At 46.7% G+C, this 20,321-nt stretch overlaps 3 protein-coding genes across 6 annotated transcripts in view; 1 reads left to right on the top strand and 2 right to left on the bottom strand.

Moving 5' to 3' along the window:
- The window catches only part of Syn1 (synapsin I), a 54,846-nt gene extending 38,401 nt beyond the window's left edge, over nt 1-16,445 (top strand). Inside the window, 9 exon segments of the mRNA XM_032890499.1 lie at nt 10,782-10,801; nt 10,803-10,842; nt 11,680-11,822; nt 11,905-11,979; nt 12,074-12,176; nt 13,235-13,375; nt 13,691-13,778; nt 13,863-14,454; nt 15,360-16,445. Coding sequence (XP_032746390.1) covers nt 10,782-10,801; nt 10,803-10,842; nt 11,680-11,822; nt 11,905-11,979; nt 12,074-12,176; nt 13,235-13,375; nt 13,691-13,778; nt 13,863-14,454; nt 15,360-15,495 — 1,338 coding nt within the window. The 3' untranslated portion in view covers nt 15,496-16,445.
- Timp1 (TIMP metallopeptidase inhibitor 1) lies at nt 1,842-6,737 on the bottom strand. 4 transcript variants are annotated; one of them, XM_032890505.1, is made up of 7 exons: nt 6,584-6,643; nt 6,192-6,233; nt 5,713-5,841; nt 3,691-3,770; nt 3,376-3,502; nt 3,052-3,176; nt 1,842-2,108 (listed from the first exon to the last, which is right to left on the bottom strand). In XM_032890505.1, the coding sequence occupies exons 3-7, from the start codon at nt 5,831-5,833 to the stop codon at nt 1,908-1,910; spliced, it is 654 nt and encodes a 217-aa protein (XP_032746396.1). In that variant the 5' UTR covers nt 5,834-5,841; nt 6,192-6,233; nt 6,584-6,643; the 3' UTR covers nt 1,842-1,907. The 4 variants fall into 4 exon arrangements, with proteins under 4 accessions (XP_032746396.1, XP_032746397.1, XP_032746394.1 ...); XM_032890506.1 differs by having other exon boundaries at nt 5,713-5,844; nt 6,584-6,638; XM_032890503.1 differs by lacking the exon at nt 6,192-6,233 and having other exon boundaries at nt 5,713-5,844; nt 6,584-6,737.
- Nucleotides 16,440-20,321, bottom strand: part of Araf (A-Raf proto-oncogene, serine/threonine kinase) — a 64,430-nt gene continuing 60,548 nt past the window's right edge. The window contains 6 exon segments of the mRNA XM_032890500.1: nt 16,440-16,976; nt 17,142-17,276; nt 18,094-18,225; nt 18,456-18,574; nt 19,059-19,105; nt 19,195-19,371. Coding sequence (XP_032746391.1) covers nt 16,842-16,976; nt 17,142-17,276; nt 18,094-18,225; nt 18,456-18,574; nt 19,059-19,105; nt 19,195-19,371 — 745 coding nt within the window. The 3' untranslated portion in view covers nt 16,440-16,841.

Genomic DNA, 20,321 nt, shown 5'->3' with positions numbered 1-20,321 from the left:
GTGTGTGTGTGTGTTGAGAAAGGATAACTGCATGTAAGTCAGGCTGGCCTTAAATTTGTGATCTCTCTGTCTAAGCCTTCCAAGTGCTAGTCTTACAAGCAAAGGCACCATGCATACCTGTTGCCGTTAATAGGAGCAGTGGATAGTCTGATGGGGGGGGGGGATCAAGGTTCCTTTTGTTTACTATTGAAGGCACATTGGAGTTAACTTTTTTTAAATCAAGCAAATTCATGTCAACACAGTACTTCAGTATTCTCTCTTGAGTGCCTCAATATGAAACTCTGGTTCCCAGATCAGAATCTTTGTAGTATGGGTCAGGACCCTGGGCCTGGAAGAGGTTGGACAGACCTGAATCCCATCTGTAGGAGCTGGAAATCCTAGAATGATGTTTGTCAGGTTTTCCATTCAAATTTTACAGAGAAAGATGATCAAGAAATTTGAGGGTCACATTTTGAGACCTGCATGGTCCTAATTTTAAACTGTGCATGGGCCTAGAGGATATAGTCTAATATTACAGGGCTTGCTGCTTGCCTGGCATATATAAAGCCTAGGTTCAATCCCTAGTACCACAAAGGAAAAATAGAAAGTAAATACATTAAGCCCTAATCCCATATCTGTGTACAGTGAGTGTTTCCTGCAGAGTTGGTCAGAATGAAAGGAACAAGAGGATCAAAGCTAGAGGGTTTTCAGCATCACTCCTTTGCTCCAGTGTACTTCTGTATATAAGGTCAGCTGTATCCCATTTTCCAGAGTCCCTGGCTAGGTGACATCTCTAGGTCCCCTTCCTTCCACTTAAGTCAGGTTTAGGAAGTACAAAGGCTTGGATGGAGCATCTTCACTAAACTACCAGGATAACCCTTGAGGTAAGGAAAGACACCAATTAATATGAGGATTTTTTTTCAGCAAATTTGTCAATGGATAATATCTATGAATAGGGTAATTTTCAGCTGTGGGGTAATTTATTACTTGCTTGGGCAAGTAGGAATTAGAAATTTCTATAGGAGGCATGGTCTGGTGGAACATATCTATTATAATCCCAAGAATGAAGAAACTGGGGCAGGAGGATTGCAGTTAGTTTGAGGCCAGCCTGCCTTAAAATGGGTGGGTGGCAAAATGAAACTGGGGAGATGTCTTAGTGGGCAAAGCACTTGTCATGCAAGTATGATGAACTGGTACTAAATCCACATAAAGCTGGGCAGTGGTAGCTTGCTTGCATCTGTAATGTAAACTGAGGGGGGTTGGAGAAAGCATACTAGGACAGCTAGCCTGGTGTGTGTAGTGAACAATGAGACTCCATGTCAAATAACATAAAGCTGAGGTCAAACATCCAAATCTATCATTTGCGTGTCATGGCATTTATAAGTCTTTTCTGATACATACCAGCACATAGAGATAAAAGGAAACAAAAAATTACTATACTAAGATGTCTCTAAGTTTTGAGTAGAGAAAATATTCAATAAATTTTAGTGGTGATTTTGCAGGTTCTCAGTGCTAATGCCAATGTTGAGATTCACCAATATATTAAAATTTTTATAAAGCATAAAAACTCAACACCTTTGTTACTTTGTTCTTCAAGACAGGGGTTCTCTGTGTAGTCCTGGCTGTCCTGAACTTCACAAACTCACTCTGTAGACTAGTCTGGCCTCCCTTCCCCCATTTTTTTTCACTAGAGATTGAACCTAGGGTTTTCTACATGCTAGGCTTGTGCTCTACCACTAAGCTACATTTCTAGCCTCCAAACTGAACGTTTAGAATCTTTTCCTTCTTCATTGGTCCCTGGAAGCTCCCAACAGGTTATCAGTATCTTGAGTTTGTTCCCAGACATTATACAGAAACACTGCTGCTGTGTGATAGTTCTTTATTTCACCATTTAAGAGAAAGAAAGATGGAGGAAAGGTAAACAGTGTTCAGGCTTCAGCTTTTGCCAGGGGAAGGCTTCGGGTCATCGAGACCCCAAGGTATTGCCAGGTGCACAAATCTGGATTCCGTGGCAGGCAGGCAAAGTGATCGCTCTGGTAGCCCTTCTCAGAGCCCATGAGGATCTGATCTGTCCACAAGCAATGACTGTCACTCTCCAGTTTGCAAGGGATGGCTGAACAGGGAAACACCTACAAGAGAGGAGAAAGGCCCATCTCTGAGGACTTCTCTTTCCCTTTGTTCTCTTCCCTGCATAGAGTCTTTCACACACTCTCTCTGGCAACAGGAAGCTGCTGGGAAGGGTTGATGTTGCCCCACTTGTGCTTAGACCCAAGAACAGCTTCTCCCATGTGGGGAACAGAAAGCCAATGTTCTGCAATGGTAGTTATGGAACTGTCACTTGAAGTCACTCAGGCAGACCTCCTGAGGAACTGTCCCACAGGGCAGAGAAGTAATAGTATGGGAACAGTTGGCATGCAGGGAGAGCAAGCATAAGAAAAGGCAGCAGGGTGCTGGAGAGATGGCTCAGTGGTTAAGAGCTCTGACTGTGCTCTTCCAGAGGTCCTGAGTTCAATTCCCAGGAACCACATGGTGGCTCACAACCATCTGGAATGGGATCTGATGCCCTATTTCAGGCATCAGAAGACAGCTACAATGGACTCATAGACATTAAATGAATAATATTTAAAAAAAGAAAAAAAAAAAAGGCAACAGAGCTCTCAGACAATGCGGGGGGTGGGGGGTTAGTCAGAGGATATTTGGTGCCACCAGGGAACAGTTTTGAAACAGTCAGATGGCTGACATGTCCAGGTGGATTTGGAGAATAGTACTTTGAATCTTTGCAGATTATGCCTGGGAAGCAAAATCAATCCAGGGAGGTCAGAAACAGACAGTGGTGTCCCGGAATAGTCACAAAGGAAAGTTAGACAGTGAAAGTTCAGGGAACAGGCAGTCCCAAGATAACAGAACAACCAGAATTTCCAAAAGAGCAGTCCCAGGCTGGAACAATGGCAAGAGAAATCAAAGATAGTAAGTGGGTTTGGGAAGCAGCTTCAATGGCATATAATAGTCAGAGGGAAAAAGAAACCATTCCAAGACTTATCTCCAGGAGGAAAACTGGATCCAGGCACTTACTGTGCACACCCCACAGCCAGCACTATAGGTCTTTACGAAGGCCTTTTGCTGAGCAGGGCTCAGATTACGCCAGGGAACCAGGAAGCTGCAGGCAGTGATGTGCAAATTTCCGTTCCTTAAGCGGCCTGTAAGAGAGGCAAGAAACCAACAGGCTTTTGATTGGCTGGGTGGTATCAGAGTGGTCACCTAATTAGCATTAAGTTACAGACCCTCCCACTCCCATTTCAGCCAGGCCCTTTCTCATTAGAGCCTAGCTCCTCCCAGTTGCTGGAAAACATCTAAGGATGAAGGAATGTGGCCCAAGGCGAAGGGGCGGAGCCTCACCCGCGATGAGAAACTCCTCGCTGCGGTTCTGGGACTTGTGGACATATCCACAGAGGCTCTCCATGGCTGGGGTGTAGGCGAACCGGAAACCTGTGGCATTTCCCACAGCGTCGAATCCTTTGAGCATCTGCCCATGAGTGACAAAAAGTGTATCATTTAATGACATAATCCTCCCACTCCACTCTCTTTCCTGATGGCAATATGTCTAAACACAAGTTTACAGAAAACATCCACACCAACGAAAGGCTAGTTGCTTCTATTTTGAGTGGGAGGAAGAGGTTAGGTAACTGCTATGAGGGGAAGGAGTAGAAATACCTTAGTCATCTTGATCTCATAACGCTGGTATAAGGTGGTCTCGATGATTTCTGGGGAACCCATGAATTTAGCCCTTATAACTAGAGGAAAAGAAGGGGAAAATAAGGATTCAAATGGGCAGGCAGCATTAACCCATAGCAGCAAAACATATACAACATAGTTCAAATAGAGATAGCACACTTGATGGCTTCCACATCAGTTGATTCATCTAAATATTGTCTATTCTTTTAAGCACTGTTTTAAACCCTTTTCATATATCCATTTGTTGGCTTACTCAACAAATGTTTTGGAGTGCCTGATGTATGCCAACCACTGTTCAGGGTCTTAGGGAAAGGACAATGACCCAAACACAGGAATCTATTTCCTTATGGAGCTCACATTCAAGCCAGGAGGAAACAGACTAACATTATGTAGCCAGAAATGGTGGCACAGGCCTGTAACCCCAGTTCTGTCAGAGCTTGATGGAGGATTGCTTTAGTATGAGTTCAAGACCAGTCTAGACAATTTAGCGAGAACTTGTTTAAAAATAAAAATTCACAAGAAAAGGGTTGGGTTTGTAGTTCAATTGTGCGGTGTTTGCCTAGGTCCTAGGTTCAATCCCCAGTATGGAGGAGGGAAAAAAGGTATGTGGATTGTTAGAAGCTATTAAGTGTGTTGGGAAATTAGAGAGGAAGTTGACAGATATTCTTTGCTTGACCACAATTTATTCAGGCTCATTAACCTTCTTCCAAGCTCATTAGTGAAGTTTCTCTTTCAAATACAGTTGTAGGGAAGTACCCTAAATTAGCTTAGTGAAAACACCAACCCTCATCTTATTCTCCACAGTATGTGATGGGGCCACCAGACAAGTTTTCCTCAAGAGTCCTAAACTAGGTGTGGTGGCACAGACCAAACAATCTCAGCACTTGGAAGGCTGAGTGAGAAGAATCAGGGCTTCAAGGCCAGCCTGAGTTATATAGTGAGACCTAGTCTCAAAAACAGAGTGAGCTTAAAGGCTATAGAGATGGCTTAATGGTTAAGAGCACTTGCTGCTCTTTGAGGTCCCAAGTTTGGTTCCTAGAATCTACATAGGGTAGCTAACAACCATCCATAACTCCAGCTCCAAGAGATCTGATGCCTTGGGAACTCCACAGGCACCCATACACCACACATGGAACACACACAAACATACACATAAATAAAATAAATCTTTTTTAATGGACTTAGCCTGAATTCTCTTGCCTTTGATATTTCTTTTTGTTTAAGATTTATTTTATGTATATGCATACACTGTGCTGTCTTCAGACACACCAGAAGAGGGCATCAGATCCCATTACAGATGGTTGTGAGCCACCACGTAGTTGGTAGGAATTGAACTCAGGACCTCTGGAAGAGTAGTTGGTGCTCTTAACCACTGAGCCATGAGCATCTCTCCAGCCCGCCTTTGATATTTCTTTTCAGTGATTTCCCATTCATCAACATTAAATTGTTCTTTTGGCCATAGAGTTCCATTTGCCTATGCAATGTTGAAAGTTAAGCCCAATATCAATATCTATCTAAAATATCTCTCTCTCTCTCTCTCTCTCTCTCTCTCTCTGCTCTCTCTCTCTCTAAATTCTGATTATCATAGTTCTAAATGAAGTCTGCCTTTCAAGGCCCTAACAAGGATCAAGTACTATGTGGCTGTATTAAAATTAAAGAAAGTTGGGTTGAGGGATTTAGCTCAGTGGTAGAGCACTTGCCTAGGGAAGCGCAAGGCCTGGGTTGGGTCCCCAGCTCCAAAAAAAAAAGAACCAAAAAAAAAAATTAAAGAAAGTTGGCAGGAACCTCAGTAAGGTGACTTTTGAGAAAGCCATGCATGTGGATAACTACAGAAAAGCATGTACATGGTACTGGGAGCAGCCAGCACAAAGGTGGGCTTAAGCCCAAGGATGTCAGTGTGGCAAAAGCAGATGTACGGAAGGGTAAGTAGAACTGTCCTAGGGACAACTACTGTAATGAGCCCTACTAGACTAAGACAGACAGAAAGAGGGACAGACTCACCCAGGTCCGAGTTGCAGAAAGCTGTCTGTGGGTGGGTTGGGGCACAGCTACAGGCTTTACTGGAAGCTATCAATGATAGCAACAAGAGGATGCCAGAGGCCAGAGATGCAAAGGGCGCCATCGTGGTATCTGCTGGTAAAGACTAGGTGTTAGTAAGTTCCCAAACCAATGGCTTACATGGCCGTTGGCTCTAGGGAGACTCAGGAACTCTTTAGGTTAGAGAACACAGTTGGTGAATAAGGGAGCTGAGAACTTTGAGAATTTAACAGAATTGGGGAAATCTGACATTTGTGTAGTGATGAATTTGGAGTTTGGGAAACTGGAGAAGTATAATGGGGAGTTAGGGCTATTAAAATATAATGGGCTGGGAAGTTCAGAGATATTGGGGGATTTAGAATAGGTTTGTGGTTTTAGGGAGCTGGGGAAAATGGGGGGTTAAGGGTCTTGGGGAATTTGGAGGTTTACAGTAATAGTAATACCTCAGGAATTTGAAGGCAGAGGAATTTTTGAAGTTCCAGGAGCTAGACATGGCAAAGAGAACAGGGGTGTTACAGGAGCCGTAAAGATTGAGGGACAATGAAGAAATTTAGGGGAACTGGCAAGTTAGGAAGTTTTAAAGGTATTAAAGGCTTGTGGGTTTGGGGCATTTTGAGATGAATGCTAAGAGCATGAAGGAGTCTGGAGAGTCCCGCTTGGGACAATCATTCCAGACGCTCTCCCGTTATATTCCCCCTTGGCTAACTAGAGATCCTGATACCTGCAAGCCAAGTTGAATGGTTAGTCTGGCAAGGGACTGGATGGGCCTCGTGGCCGCACCAACACAGGCTCCAGGCAAACCCCAGTTCTGCCAGGACACCCGGCTCCCACTTACCTCTAGCGTGTCTCTAGGAGTCCCGATCAGCAGTGATGGCGGCAGGGACTGGCGGTGGAGAATAAATGTCCATGCGAGGGGTGGGGTTGGCGCGGAAATCACTGCCTCCAGGCTTCCTGGACGCATTACTCATCCACCCACTGCTGAAGTCAAAGCCTAGGGGCGGGCCCCAGGCTAAGCCCAAAGTACTCCCTCCTCTGCCAGCCAGCCCACTGCGGCCCCTTCCCCCAGCTCCGTCATGCACATTCCTTCCCGGCGGCCTTGAAGGGAAGAAGGGAAGAATAAAGACCGCTCAAGCCCCTGAAGCCTTGTGCCTCTCCGGTTTCCCACATTCCCCAAACTTCCTATGGCTGAAGCCAATAATTTCTTTCCCACGCCTTTCATCTACTATGTAACAATCTCACAAGAAGGCCTTTCCTGTGGATCTGAAATTCTGGTGAGGGGTGGCAGAGGAGAGACAAACTAGAAAAACAGTTGAGGGACATGACATGGGAGAAGGGGCACAAATACATAGTGGGGAAATTGATAACACTGAGAGTGTCTATGACTTATCCAAGATGGCAGTTGAGTGTGGCAGAACTGGGAGGGAACTGAGGCTGCATACAGACAGAGCCCAGGTAGTGACCTCTTCCCCAAACTTTGCAGTGGCTGCACATACCAGTGAAGATGTTTGAAGATATCCTTGGCTACAAGAGACCCTTAAGGTCTTAAACAGAAACAAGACCAAACAGGCAAATAGCTGAAGTGAAGAACTTTGTTAGGGTCACAGGACAATAAAGATTTAAACCTAGGCTTCCTGACCCTGGAATACTAACTCAAGCAGGGTACAATCTTTGACAAGCAGGGAATGGTGTGGTGAGCGTTGCAAGGGGATGGGGGGAGGGAGGGGGTGAATGATGGTAAAAGCTAGTGAGTCAGTAGAAAAACCATCCCTACTCCATCCAGTCTTCCCCTTCCCCCACCAACCAGTCCACACCCCTGGTGGGAGTGGGATGAGGCAACTGCTGCCCACCAGCTTTCTGATGATGCAGGAATATTCCCTGGGGTCCTGTAGAAGGATTCTATGGGCTGATTACCACCCTCAATTAAGATAGGGAGAACTGACCAATAGTAATGACAATGGTTTTAATCCCAGGGGGCAAGCTGATCCAGAAAATTAGAGGGTATCTAGTCTATACAGTGAGTTCCAGGACAGCCAGAGATACATAGGAAGAACCTGTGACAGAGAGAGACAGAGACAGAGAGAATGTGGTAGTGATGATCACAGCTACTTATTGAGTACTTACTGTATATCATTGCCAAGGTCTTTATGTACAATTTACTTTAGCTAATTACATTTTATTAACTTGCCTTAGTCCAATAACCACAGGACACAAAACCTCCTGCCAGCACTCACCAGAGTATTCACTGTGTACAATACACTCTTTTAAAGGGTTTGTATTTTACATTTTGTGTGTGTGTGTGTGTGTGTGTGTGTGTGTGTGTGTACCTGTACTTATGCCATGGCATGCTTGTATTGTTTAGAGGACAACTTTCAGGGGACAGTCCTCCTTCCCTATGGGTTCTGAGGCTCAAACTTACCATGCCACCAGGCATGGTGGCAGCAAGCACCTTTATCTGCTGGGCCAAATTGCCAGCCCAGGAATTTTGTTTGTTTGTTTGTTTGCTATTGTCCTCCTTGTTCCTTAATGTTACTTAATGAAGAGGTGTTAATAACAACAATAATAGTAACCAATACTTTGAAGATTCAGGTTTTCTATATGTGTATACTAAGATTTTCTTTTCTCTGAAATAATTGACTTATTCTTTCCAATGTATCCGTGAGGTATGATTCATACTTTCACTATTCAGTGAGTAAACAGAGACAGAAAGGAGTCAAATGGCCTGTCCAGGAAGGATAGTGAAGAAATTACTGTAGTGGTGGGAGAAGGTACAAAGAAAAGGAGAAAGGGAAGGAAACCAAAATTTTCAACCATCTGATTGTGAAAGTGAGGAGTGAGAATGTGGATGAGACAGGGGGCTGAGTAAATAAGCGGCGGGAATGAGGAGACGTAAGGACAGGGAAAGTCCTGCCTCGCCTCTTCTATGACCCTGCTTATGACGACAGCTCTGTAACTATGAAACCTGAGTCAGCACAGTTTTGCCAACTGTTTATATTGAGGATTCAGATTACTATACAGGTTTGAAATGGAGTGGGGTGAACATCACAGAGGAGTGTTGGGCCTGTGACTATCTACCAAACTGGATAGGTGTAAGTTTCCCAGAGTGATCTGCTGTCATGTGCAAATACCTGATGATATCCACAGAGTATTACGTGTTTGATCTTAATTATTCCCTTTGTACAGATCAGGAAACTGAGACCCAGAAAGACAGTAACTACCTGGGATTTTGTATGGCCTTAGGAAGAAGAAAGGCCAAGATAGTAGGCTACAGCTCTCCAAGAAATCCCATGTAACTACCTGTATGCACATGTGACAGGCACACACTTACATGCACCCACAGTGTTCAAGTTCATGAACAGAGGAAGCAAAGCAGGTTTGTGAAAAGGATCCACAAAGCTCGGCAGATAGGAAAAGGTATTCTTGTATTCTTGTGTATGCACAGCTGTGTGTGGTGTATCTGTGCTTCTGGGGGTGGCCTATGTCCCTCGGTGTGCTCCATGTTCCTTCCTGAAAGCCAGGTGTGTGCCTGACTATGCTGCTTCTGAAAGTGGAAGGTTGTTTTAAGTGTAACTATGCCTGTCTCAAGCTTCTCTGTGTGATAAGTAGATGCCTGAGTGGAAGGTTTCTACACACACACACACACACACACACACACACACACACACACACACACACATATATATCTTGGCATTGTTTCCTTGACCTGCTACCTGGATGACACCTTTACAACCATCCCTCTTACTAAATGATGCAACTCAGGGGTCCTCTGCCTCCTATTTACACCACCATTTGGGAAATGAGAAAGGAGAGATTGTAGAGAGAGGGAGATACCCTGGGGTCAATCAGTCACCCCTTAGAGTATGGGGCTTCCTGTGTTTGTTGGGAACTGCCAACCCAGTTCCCCTGTCAGGAGAAGGCAAGGGGCTCTGTATTTGCACATGGGGTATGGTGGGGCTAGAGTTCCCATACCCTTTGCCTAGCCTGGGGCACAGGAAGACTTAACCCATCTTTGCTTAACACATACTTGCCTGAATCCATGCCCAGGAGTATTATCTGTGTATCTGATTTTCTGTATGTTTGTATTGCAGATATGGGAAAAATACATTGAATGTCTAGAAATTTTTTTCATGGACCTAGAAATGTGATGAGGTCTGAGTTACAGAGATTTGGTTATGTGAATGCATTCACATTCTGTATGTTGTATTGATCCTTCTGTTTGCTGTGGGCATGCCAGTGAGTGCTGCATATGTCCATTTACTGTGTGCCTCTAGAGTTGTATGTGCGTCTATACTGCATGAGTGGCTCTGTTATATATCCTCTGTTGTATTGGGTGAGAGCAAGTTGAGGTAGTCCTATGTGTGTGCCTCCAAGACTTTTAGGAGTGGAGGACATGCTGCTTTAGGAGTATAGGGTTGCCTCCCATGCTAAGAGCTGTAGAATGATCACACGAGATGATCTTCTGGGAAGCCCCAGAACCAAATGTGATTTAAGTTCTGGGTTGCCTTCGGTGGATGACTTCTTTTTTTTTTTTTTTTTGAAGTTGGGGAACCGAACTCAGGCCTTGTGCTCATAGTGTGTCAACACTGAGCTAAACCCCCAACCCTGACTTTAATAGATGTGACACCTCTGGCTTTGAATGAAGTTCTGAAGGTGTGTGTGTACAGAAAGATGAAGCTTACATGTAAAGTGTGACTGAAGGTCTCATTTCTGCATGCTAACTACCACACCTTCACACACACACTAACTCCAAAATCTATTCATTATCAAAATAAAGTTTCTCTATTTTATGAAGTTTTCTCATCCTCATCTAAGGCCTCGCCTGGAAAAGCAGATATGGAAGGCCTAGGGCTTAGAGAGTGGACTGGCAGGCAAGGCTGTGCTTTCAGTTCTAGACTCAAAGCTGCTATTGACTGTTCTGCCTGCCTTTGACCAACCTTTTTCTGTGGAAAAAAAATGGCTCACATTCTGTGGGCCATCAACTCTTAGAGGTCAGCAGTACTGCTCTGACCATGCCTTTTCTGCCTTCATTTTACTAGCTCAGCAGCACAACATACCCCAGTTGTGAAGATGGGGCCACGCACACCTGGGATGGGCAAGGTAAGTTACCAGCAGGACATCCATGCATGTTTGTATAGTGCATGTCCTTGGCATTGTATGTAATTAGATGTGCATCTGTGTATTCAAACATAACAAGAATTCTGTTTGATGATGCACTCTAGGATGTCTTCATCTAATTGGATTTTGTATTTTCATATTTAGCTGCTTTTTTTTCCACCCATATATTTCCCTTGCAATCAGCCAATTTTGTATGTCCTGTTACTGTGCTAGTGTACCAAGCATATATGTGTGTGTGTGTGTGTGTGTGTGTGTGTGTGTGTGTGTGTGTGTGTGTGTGTGTGTGTGTGTTTAAGCATGGCTCTATGATGAACATACATCATCTTTTATGTTCCAGGCGCTTGGGGTCCAGTATGCTTTCCATCCAGCTGATTTTGTCTGTGTGTATGTAGCAAGCAAATTTGTAATTTGTAAGTTTGAGTGTGTCTCAGCTTCTGAGCTTGTATATTATGTGTACAGCTGAATTCTTGTGTCTATGTGTGCCCTATGCACAGGTTTTTATAGCTCTATTGAAATGTAATTCCACCTTTCATTCTACTCCCATTTAAAGTGGATAATTTGAGTTGAGGATGTAGCACAGTGGTAGAGTGCTTGCATAGCATGTGAACTATGTTTGGTCCCCAGCACTGCAAAAAAGTGGTTTTTAACATATTCAGAGTTGAGTACAAGCAATTTTGTTTGTGTGCACATGTATGAAACAGGTTACCCATAATTATGCATGTTTGGGTACCTTGGCATATCTACTTTGTATTTGTCTACACATCCCTCCAGATATATTCAGTCCTCACTACTGCCTTCATCCCATGCCTATACCCATAGGTCAAGGTAGACAACCAACATGACTTCCAGGATATTGCAAGTGTTGTGGCACTGACTAAGACATATGCCACTGCTGAGCCCTTCATTGATGCTAAATACGATGTGCGTGTCCAGAAGATTGGGCAGAACTACAAGGCCTACATGTGAGTGGACAGAGGCCTTGGGGGAAGGGGGTAACCTCATGCATCTCAGGCCCCACTAATTCTCTCCTCCCTTCCCCACTAGGAGGACATCAGTGTCAGGGAACTGGAAGACCAATACAGGCTCTGCTATGCTTGAGCAGATTGCTATGTCTGACAGGTGAGACACATAATTGAGGAGTGGGAGGAGGAAGGGTGGAGTAGAATCATCTGAACAGAGCAATGACAAGCTATGCTGCCCCTTGTCTTGGCAGGTACAAGTTGTGGGTAGACACGTGCTCAGAGATTTTTGGGGGACTTGACATCTGCGCAGTGGAAGCACTGCATGGCAAGGACGGAAGGGATCACATTATTGAGGTGGGAACACCCAGGGGTTAATGGGTACAGAGGGAAGAATGGCTGCATGGAAACCACAAACTAAACTGGAAAGCATTTTGTGACTCAAAAGTCCTCCAGGAAGGGTGGTGGAAACTGTAAAGTACTATGTGAGCTGGGACATCCTAAGGAAATGGCAATGGTAAAAACTTGGACATCCTTGGTGAATGGCAACACTTACTAAGATATAAAGTGCTTTGTGAATAGAGCTATCTTGGTAAATGGTAAAGCACTTAATTAACCTTGAAAGTGTCCTAGAAACCACAGCGAAGCACTCTGTAAAAGACAAAGTGCCCAGTAAAAGCTAGGACTTGGCAGTACATATTGTATGCATTGTGGGTCATGCGGTTTGATATTCTGATTCAGTTCCATAAAACAGCCATGAACAAGATGGAAGATTAGTGCAGCTGTGTATATGGATATATTGTATGTGTTTTTTAAGTGTACTTTTAAGTACACTGAGTTTAAATTTCCTATCTTTTGCACATATAAATGAAATCTTTTATCTCCTAACAATGAAAGACATCAAAGGCTGGGTGCAGTGAGAAACAGTAGTCCCAGCCCTTGGAAGACTGATGAAGAGTTTGAGGGTAGCCTAAACTATGGTATATGCCTGTAATCCTAGCAACTTGGGAGGGTGAGGCAGGATCATGCCTATGGTTTCAGGGCTGACTGGTGGGTTTTAGGCTTGCCTGTGGTTGTAGTTCTGCTTCCTTTTAAAAAAAAAAAAAAAAGAAGAAGAAGAAAAATATATAGAACATCTCTTAGCTCATGAGCCATAGAAAAACATGGAGCAGGCCAGATTTGCCCCATGGACCCTGATGGCAGAGCCAGATCTAACATTCCACTCCCAAAGCTGTCCAGAGCCTTGGAACTGGCCGGCTTTCCTTACAGTGTACAATCAGTGCCCCTTAGAAGGCAGACAAAGCTCTCTTCTTTGCAGTAACCATGCTTTTGCCAAGTGAAAGTGTGTTGTTGACACTGTGACCTCACATGCACTTTCTGCCTCCCCCAATACTGGATCCCTTTTCCTCCCACAGGTGGTGGGCTCCTCCATGCCACTCATTGGGGATCACCAGGATGAAGACAAGCAGCTCATCGTGGAACTTGTGGTCAACAAGATGACTCAGGCTCTGCCTCGGCAGCGGGATGCTTCCCCTGGCAGGGGTTCCCACAGCCAGGTCAGGCCCTTGGTCTTGAGCCAGTGGAAAGGAGGCCAACCCTTGATCAAGCTGATGCCATCAAGGTGGTATCTATCAGTGGACTATTAGTGTCACCTTTATGCACACGTGACATTAATAAATCACTGCTACCTTGCCATACTTAAGAATCTCCTGACCAAGTATGGGGTGAGAGGCCTCATAGTCCCACATCCCCTCAACTGGCCACAAATAGGGCAACACCCAGCACACAGGGAATCCATGTCATTTTGATTGGCTGTTGCTCCCGCTCTCTGGTAACTATTTTTAATCTCTTGTATTTCACTTTTCGGCTAGACTCCATCCCCAGGAGCCCTGCCCTTGGGCCGCCAGACCTCCCAGCAGCCTGCAGGACCTCCTGCTCAACAACGACCCCCACCCCAGGGTAAATGAGGGCAGGCCTCCTGGGTTCCTACCTCAGCTGTTTGCTCACTCTCTCTCACTTGCTGTTCTTTTCTTCTGTTCCTAGGAGGTCCTCCACAACCAGGCCCAGGACCTCAGCGCCAGGGACCCCCGCTGCAACAGCGCCCACCCCCACAAGGCCAGCAACATCTTTCTGGCCTTGGACCCCCAGCTGGCAGCCCTCTGCCCCAGCGCCTACCAAGTCCCACAGCAGCACCTCAGCAGTCCGCCTCTCAGGCCACACCAATGACCCAGGGTCAAGGCCGCCAGTCACGGCCAGTGGCAGGAGGCCCCGGAGCACCTCCAGCAGCCCGCCCGCCGGCCTCCCCATCTCCACAGCGTCAGGCAGGGCCCCCACAGGCTACCCGTCAGGCATCTATCTCTGGTCCAGCTCCACCGAAGGTCTCAGGAGCCTCACCCGGAGGGCAGCAGCGCCAAGGCCCTCCCCAGAAACCCCCAGGCCCTGCTGGTCCCATTCGTCAGGCCAGCCAGGCAGGTCCCGGACCTCGCACTGGGCCACCCACCACACAGCAGCCCCGGCCCAGCGGCCCAGGTCCTGCTGGACGTCCCACCAAACCACAGCTGGCTCAGAAACCCAGCCAGGATGTGCCACCACCCATCATTGCTGCTGCCGGGGGACCCCCGCACCCCCAGCTCAAGTAAGGGGACCTCTATGGAGGCCTTGGTCTTTGCTGCTCACAGTGGGGCATCCCCAAATCCCAAAGAAAACCAGATCTCATTTGCCTGAGAACTGTGCCAGAATAGGCCAAACCCCTTTTGTCTCAATCCCAGCAGTTGAGGGGAGAATCCCAGCATCCCCACTTCCAGTTCAGGTTCCTCCCCTACAGGCCCTGGGAAAATCCCGCTTCCAGACCTTTGGTCCATCCCAGTAGCCTGACTGGTCCACTTCCAGTACCTCCCTGCCCATCTGCTTTCTCATTATCACCCTCCTCCCTGACATCATGAACTCCCTCAGGCCAACTTGTAGCCTTCCATCAAATTCACTCTTCAGCCTTTCCTCAAACCTTCCCTACTAGTCTAGATTCCTATCTGGCCCATTCCCAGATCCTCCTGCCACTTTGAATTCTCCCAGATCTTCACACCACCCTTTCTGCTTCTCCTTGTCCATTCTATCCCCCTAGCCCTTAGCTCAAAAGTTTTCCCTGTCCCCCACCCCATCTGCTCTCCCTCAAACTAGCTTACCTCGGACTAGACTTGTCCCTAGCCAGGCCCCTCCAAGACTCCTTACCTTTGGACTGGAAACCCCCTTTCATCCTCCATATCAAACTGGCCTAGAATTGGGCCAAGGAATCTTCCCATTAAACCACACTTATCTTATACATCACCCTCTCAGCTGACCCAATATCCTCCCTGGTCTCAGCTTCATCACCCTTGAGAATCCATCAGGGTTCAGGGCCATGCTTGGGGGTGGGAAGATCACAGGCACAGCCCCAGGATCAGAGGGGCAGGGCTGGGGCTGGGCCTAGGGTAACATTGTGTTTCTCTCCCTTCCTCCCCTTCCTCTTCCCCCTTCCTCCCATGCCTCCACCTTGTCTCTCTCTAGCAAATCCCAGTCTCTGACCAATGCCTTCAACCTTCCAGAGCCAGCCCCGCCCAGGCCCAGCCTTAGCCAGGATGAGGTGAAAGCTGAGACCATCCGCAGCCTGAGGAAGTCTTTCGCCAGCCTCTTCTCCGACTGACACCCCACTCTGAGAACCCCCAAACCCCTAGACAACCCTCTCTGGGTCCTGAGTCCATTTCTCACCTTTGGAATCTCCAAATCCCTTGAGAATCCCTCTCTCCTGGTTCTACATCCCACTTCTCATTCCTCAAGATGTCCCTTGAGAAACGTGGTCCTAAATCCAGTTCTCACATTGCGAATCCCCAAGTCCATTTAGAATCCTGTTCCCAGTCACCTCCAGATCTGTAGAATCTCCAAATTCCTGAAGACCTCTACTTCTGGTATCTCTAAAGGGTGATTTCCTCCCTGGAAGTTCCTGAATGGCAGAACCTGTTTCTGACCTAATACATCCTCTCCTGGAGCTCTGGAATTCCTGGAAAACCCTATTCTACTCTTGGTCCTGAATCTCTCCAGCACACCTTGCTCCTAATCAGAAGTTTCAAATTCCAAAAGAAGCCCCTATCCTTAAATCTCTTCCTAGATCATCTCTCTGGAGATCCACCTCTTCAAATGCCACCTACTATCCACCAACCAGTCCCTCAAGGACTTCCTTTCACCTCTTCCCTCAACCCCATTCAACATACTGGAAGTTCCTTCCACTTCTAGGACCCCTAAGTTCCTTCTTCCAGAAACCCCCTCCCCAATCTCCTGCCTCTGACAGCTGTCTTTAAATATGCAAACTCTACCCATCCTCTCAGAATCCTTTGCACAAGGGATGCCTAAGGTCTCCCACCACTCCCCCACCTTTGCCAATGTTTGTGTCTGTGACTGACTTGGCCTCCTTTTGTGCCATGCTAGGCATATGTGGTCCTCGTTTGTGCTGCCTGTGGTAATGTGTACAGTGGCGCTGTTTGTGTGGTCTGCATCTTCCTCCAACCTCCACTCCTTGCCTGGACTTGCCCCACCCTCAGTGGCTCTGAACCCCAAGAGAAGAGTCGGGAAGCAAAATAAACAAGCAAAGGCCCAGCAGAATTCTGTGCTTCTTGGTAAAGAGGAGAGTCCTTGAATAGTGGGGGAGACAAAGGGAAACTCCCAAATCCGCATGGGGTGCTGGGAACCCCATAATTCAGTGAAGACACATCAGGCGAAAACTTTATAAAGAGGTTCCAAGTGGAATCTTTGCACTGAATCCCAGCCATTGGAGATAAAACAGCTCTCCAAATTAGAACTATCCCCAAAGCCAAGAGGAGACCAAATTATGGAGGAAGCAGGGGACCTCAGTTTTGAGTCCCCCAAATTTCCCAGGGTGGGATGGGAATCCTGAGGCAGTATCAGGGCACAGACAGAACAATGATTGGCTGGTAGGAAGGGGGTGCCTTGGCATGGTAAGCTGAAAATGACTCCCTAGTGGGCTGGGAGTGGAGTCTAAGGCACAAGGCGGGCTGCGCTGAGAAGGCAGGCAGGCAACTCATCAGCCTGGGTGCGGTGCAAGGAGGGTTCGGAGGCACTCCGCTCAATCTTGGGGAGTGACCGCTGCAGCAGCTCGATCGTGGCCAGAATCTGGGAGCAGGTAGAGATGAAGAGGGGTGTCCAGAGTCCCAGAGATACTCCAACATCCCCAACCCCCAGCTTTCAACATGGCTCACATTCAACATATGACTCTATCTCTGTATCCTCCTCTGTCTCACAGTGCATCTCCCCATCCAGCCCTCCTACCCAGCCCACCTGGGGAAATAGAGGCCGTTCCTCCCGCTGGAACTTGAGGCAGTCAGTCAGCAGGCGCCTCATGGCTTTGGGGCAATTACTGAAGATTTTGCTGAGGTCCGGAGACAGATAACCACGACCCACCATAAAGATGATCTGGTGCGGGGGAGGGAATGGGTTGATTTTGGGTTTGGGCTGAGAACTCTGAATCTTAAAAGATATGGAAAGTTAATTTTTGAGGACTAAAGTTGTCTAATACTAAGGCCCGGAGGAGTCTAGGTCCCTAAGTACCTGGTGGGTTTTTCTGCTGATAAAAGAGAACGATTTAAATTCAGTGTGTCAAAGATTGTAGGTGTGTATGGCCCAGAACAATAGGAGTCCGGAGTTATTAAAGGGTATAAGCCTGGAAAACACTAAGATTCAGGGAAATGCAGACTACTGCTTCTTGGGGGAAATTCCCATTTCATTGGGGAAACAGAAGTAGGGGTCTGGGGCATAAATAAGTCTATGTACACTGTGCAGTACTCAAAGCTCAAATACTTGATATCTGGAGCTGGCATCCAAAAACAGGGAAAGTTCTAAATCTTAAATTTGGAGAATTTTGAGAATCTAAGATCTAGAGTGCTACGAATTCTAGGACCCCAAATTCGGGATGACTATGGGTATTTAAGAAGTACAAAGTTGGATAGGTGGGATATTTTCAGCATCCACAGTAGAACACTAAATATTGAAGGGTTCAGGGGTCATCTGAAGGGTTTGGGGGTCTAGGGGCATCCTGAATATAGCGAGTCGAAGAAATCTGGATTTTAAGGGTTCTGGCACAGGGGTTTGTGGATGTGTGAGGAGGATAGGAGTTAGTATAAGACAGAATTAAAAGACAGATTCTAGGACTCTTCATCCAGAAAAATCCTGTACAAATGAGGGGACCTGGAGTGTGAAACCCTGGGAACTGAGGGTAAGTTATGAGGCTCACCTGGTCACGGCTGCCAATGTGGCTGTAGGGCAGTGAGCCGGTCATAAGCTCATAGAGCACAACACCATAGGCATAGACATCCGACTGGAAGCTGTAGGGGTTCGGGTCCTGCATTCGGATCACCTCAGCTGCCTTCGGTAGGCCAGACAGGGCAGGAAGACCATGAGGGTCAAAAAAATGACTAGCCCACAGTACTAGATCCTGAGGGTTACACTGAGGACAACTCAGTGCCACCCACTAGAGGTGAAATGTTGGCAGTCCAGATACCCCCACCTGGCACAGGCATCCCTACTTTGCCTGGCATGCCCCAATCCAAAAGTCCACATCTCCCATTGCTCCCCATCTAGCCTGGCCCAACTTACCATCCACAGCACAGACCCTGAGGGCTGCTCTAAGGGCTGGGCCCCACTCCATCGTGTCTTCACTGTGGCCAGGCCGAAGTCACCAATCTTGACTGTGAGCCCCTCATGTAGGAAGATATCCAGCAGGGTCAAGGGCCATTACAAGGAATCCCAATAGCTATGCCTCATACATACCCTGACTGGATGATTCTCAGAACCCCTGTGCTAGTGAGTCATGTCTCTTGCCAGAAGCCACCCCCATTTCATACTAACTATCCAACTGATGGGACCCCACTTGGTTCCATTGTGACCCAAGACCAACAAGTCCCGTGGATGACACCTAAAGCTGTCATGCCTTGGACACTGACCATGAGCTCCCTGTAATGTCATCTAGAACTACTAGCTCTCACCTAACCAGGGCACCCAACAGTATGTGAACCATCTGACCCCTAAACAAAGGTCCTTCATTTAAAGGGTCCTGCACCAGGTATAGCTCTGTTACCTGACAAGAAACCACAGGCCCTTCCCTTTTCACCTCCCCAACCTTACCCCCCAAAATCATCCCTTTAAACTATCACTCTGATTAATACCCACCCCCAATGCCAGCCAGGGACAGGTAGATACTGTTGGACTTTAGGTCTCGGTGAATGATGTTCTTGGCGTGGAGGTAGCTGTGGAGATGGAAGTGGGTAGTGAATTATCTGGAGACTATTTCAGCTCTCCCTCCCACCTCCCCAACTCTCTAAGATGTAAGGCTCACTCCATGCCCTGGGCAGTCTGCCGCGCCACATCAATGAGCTGGACCATGTCAAAGCGCGTGTCAGCCACATGTAGGTGGTGGTAGAGGCTGGAACCCTCACACCACTGTGTGATGATGGCAAACCCTGGCCGAGTCATGAAACCCATAAACAGCAAAATGTTGACATGTCGTGTCTTCCTGTAGGCAGGGAGGATAGGTTTGGGGAAGGGGTCAGGAAATAGAACAAGTGTCATGTGTTTACTCAGCAACAGGAAAAACAATGTCAGCTACCTTCCCTATCATTCATTTTACCTTGTCTTTAAGGGTGCTCAGGGCCAGAATGTTGTCAGATCCCAATCTGTGAGACTTGATGGGCTGCTGGAAGCTGAATAGCGGTGGCTGTCCTGACCTTCCTCAACAAAATTCTATTTTATTTTATTATTTTCTTCTGTTTTTGAAACAGGGTCTCATGCTGTATACCAAGCTGGCCCGGAGCTCGTTAAGTAGCCTGGGCAGGCCTCAAACTCTCAGTGATCCTTCTAACCCAACCTCCCAAGCACTGGGATCATGGACATGGGCCACCACCCTTGGCAGTGGCTATTTTACAGATGACAAAGTAGAAAGCCAACCTTCTTCATCAATACTGATAAAGACAAGGTCAAGCCATGGAGACATGTGTGACATGGGAGTGTGACAGTTTACTAATCACTTGAAGAGACTTAGAGGTAAAGAGTCTGGAGACAGGAACCAGGGCCAAACCTTTACCAGTTACTCATTGTACAACCTTGGAGAGAACTTCTAACCTCTTTGGTCCTCTTGTTCCCAAACCATACAACTGCTATCATCACAGCAGCTGCTTTATGAGGATGTTACAAAGGGTGAAGCTGAACAAACAGTAAACACTCTGAAACTTCCAGTTTGTTTCTGGTTACCTGGGTCTACCTCATGGAAACTGTCATGTACAGAAACCTCTTTAATATAGTTTATGAGAAAACCACATTCTTTTATATGAGTATTAACCACAGTTTGAATACACAAAAGCAAACAGGGATGATACTTAGATCACAGAAGACAACAAAACACCAGGACATTCCCATCTCGTTTTGATACTTGAGATAGAACATAGGCTAAGCATATGCTCTACCACT

Source organism: Rattus rattus, chromosome X, assembly GCF_011064425.1.
Source record: "Rattus rattus isolate New Zealand chromosome X, Rrattus_CSIRO_v1, whole genome shotgun sequence".
In the NCBI taxonomy this organism is placed as follows: domain Eukaryota; kingdom Metazoa; phylum Chordata; class Mammalia; order Rodentia; family Muridae; genus Rattus; species Rattus rattus.
The sequence above is the reverse complement of the archived record's forward strand: the minus strand, read 5'-3'. Positions and strand labels throughout refer to the sequence as shown.

Bases quoted from the DNA above. Each gene is read 5' to 3' on its own strand.
- Timp1 (XM_032890503.1), bottom strand. From the start codon at position 5,833: ATGGCGCCCTTTGCATCTCTGGCCTCTGGCATCCTCTTGTTGCTATCA. The intron at 3,771-5,712 runs GTGAGTCTGTCC...CTTTTCCTCTAG, and splicing joins TTTCTGCAACTCGGACCTGG to TTATAAGGGCTAAATTCATG. The intron at 3,177-3,375 runs GTGAGGCTCCGC...CCTCTCTTACAG, and splicing joins CGAGGAGTTTCTCATCGCGG to GCCGCTTAAGGAACGGAAAT.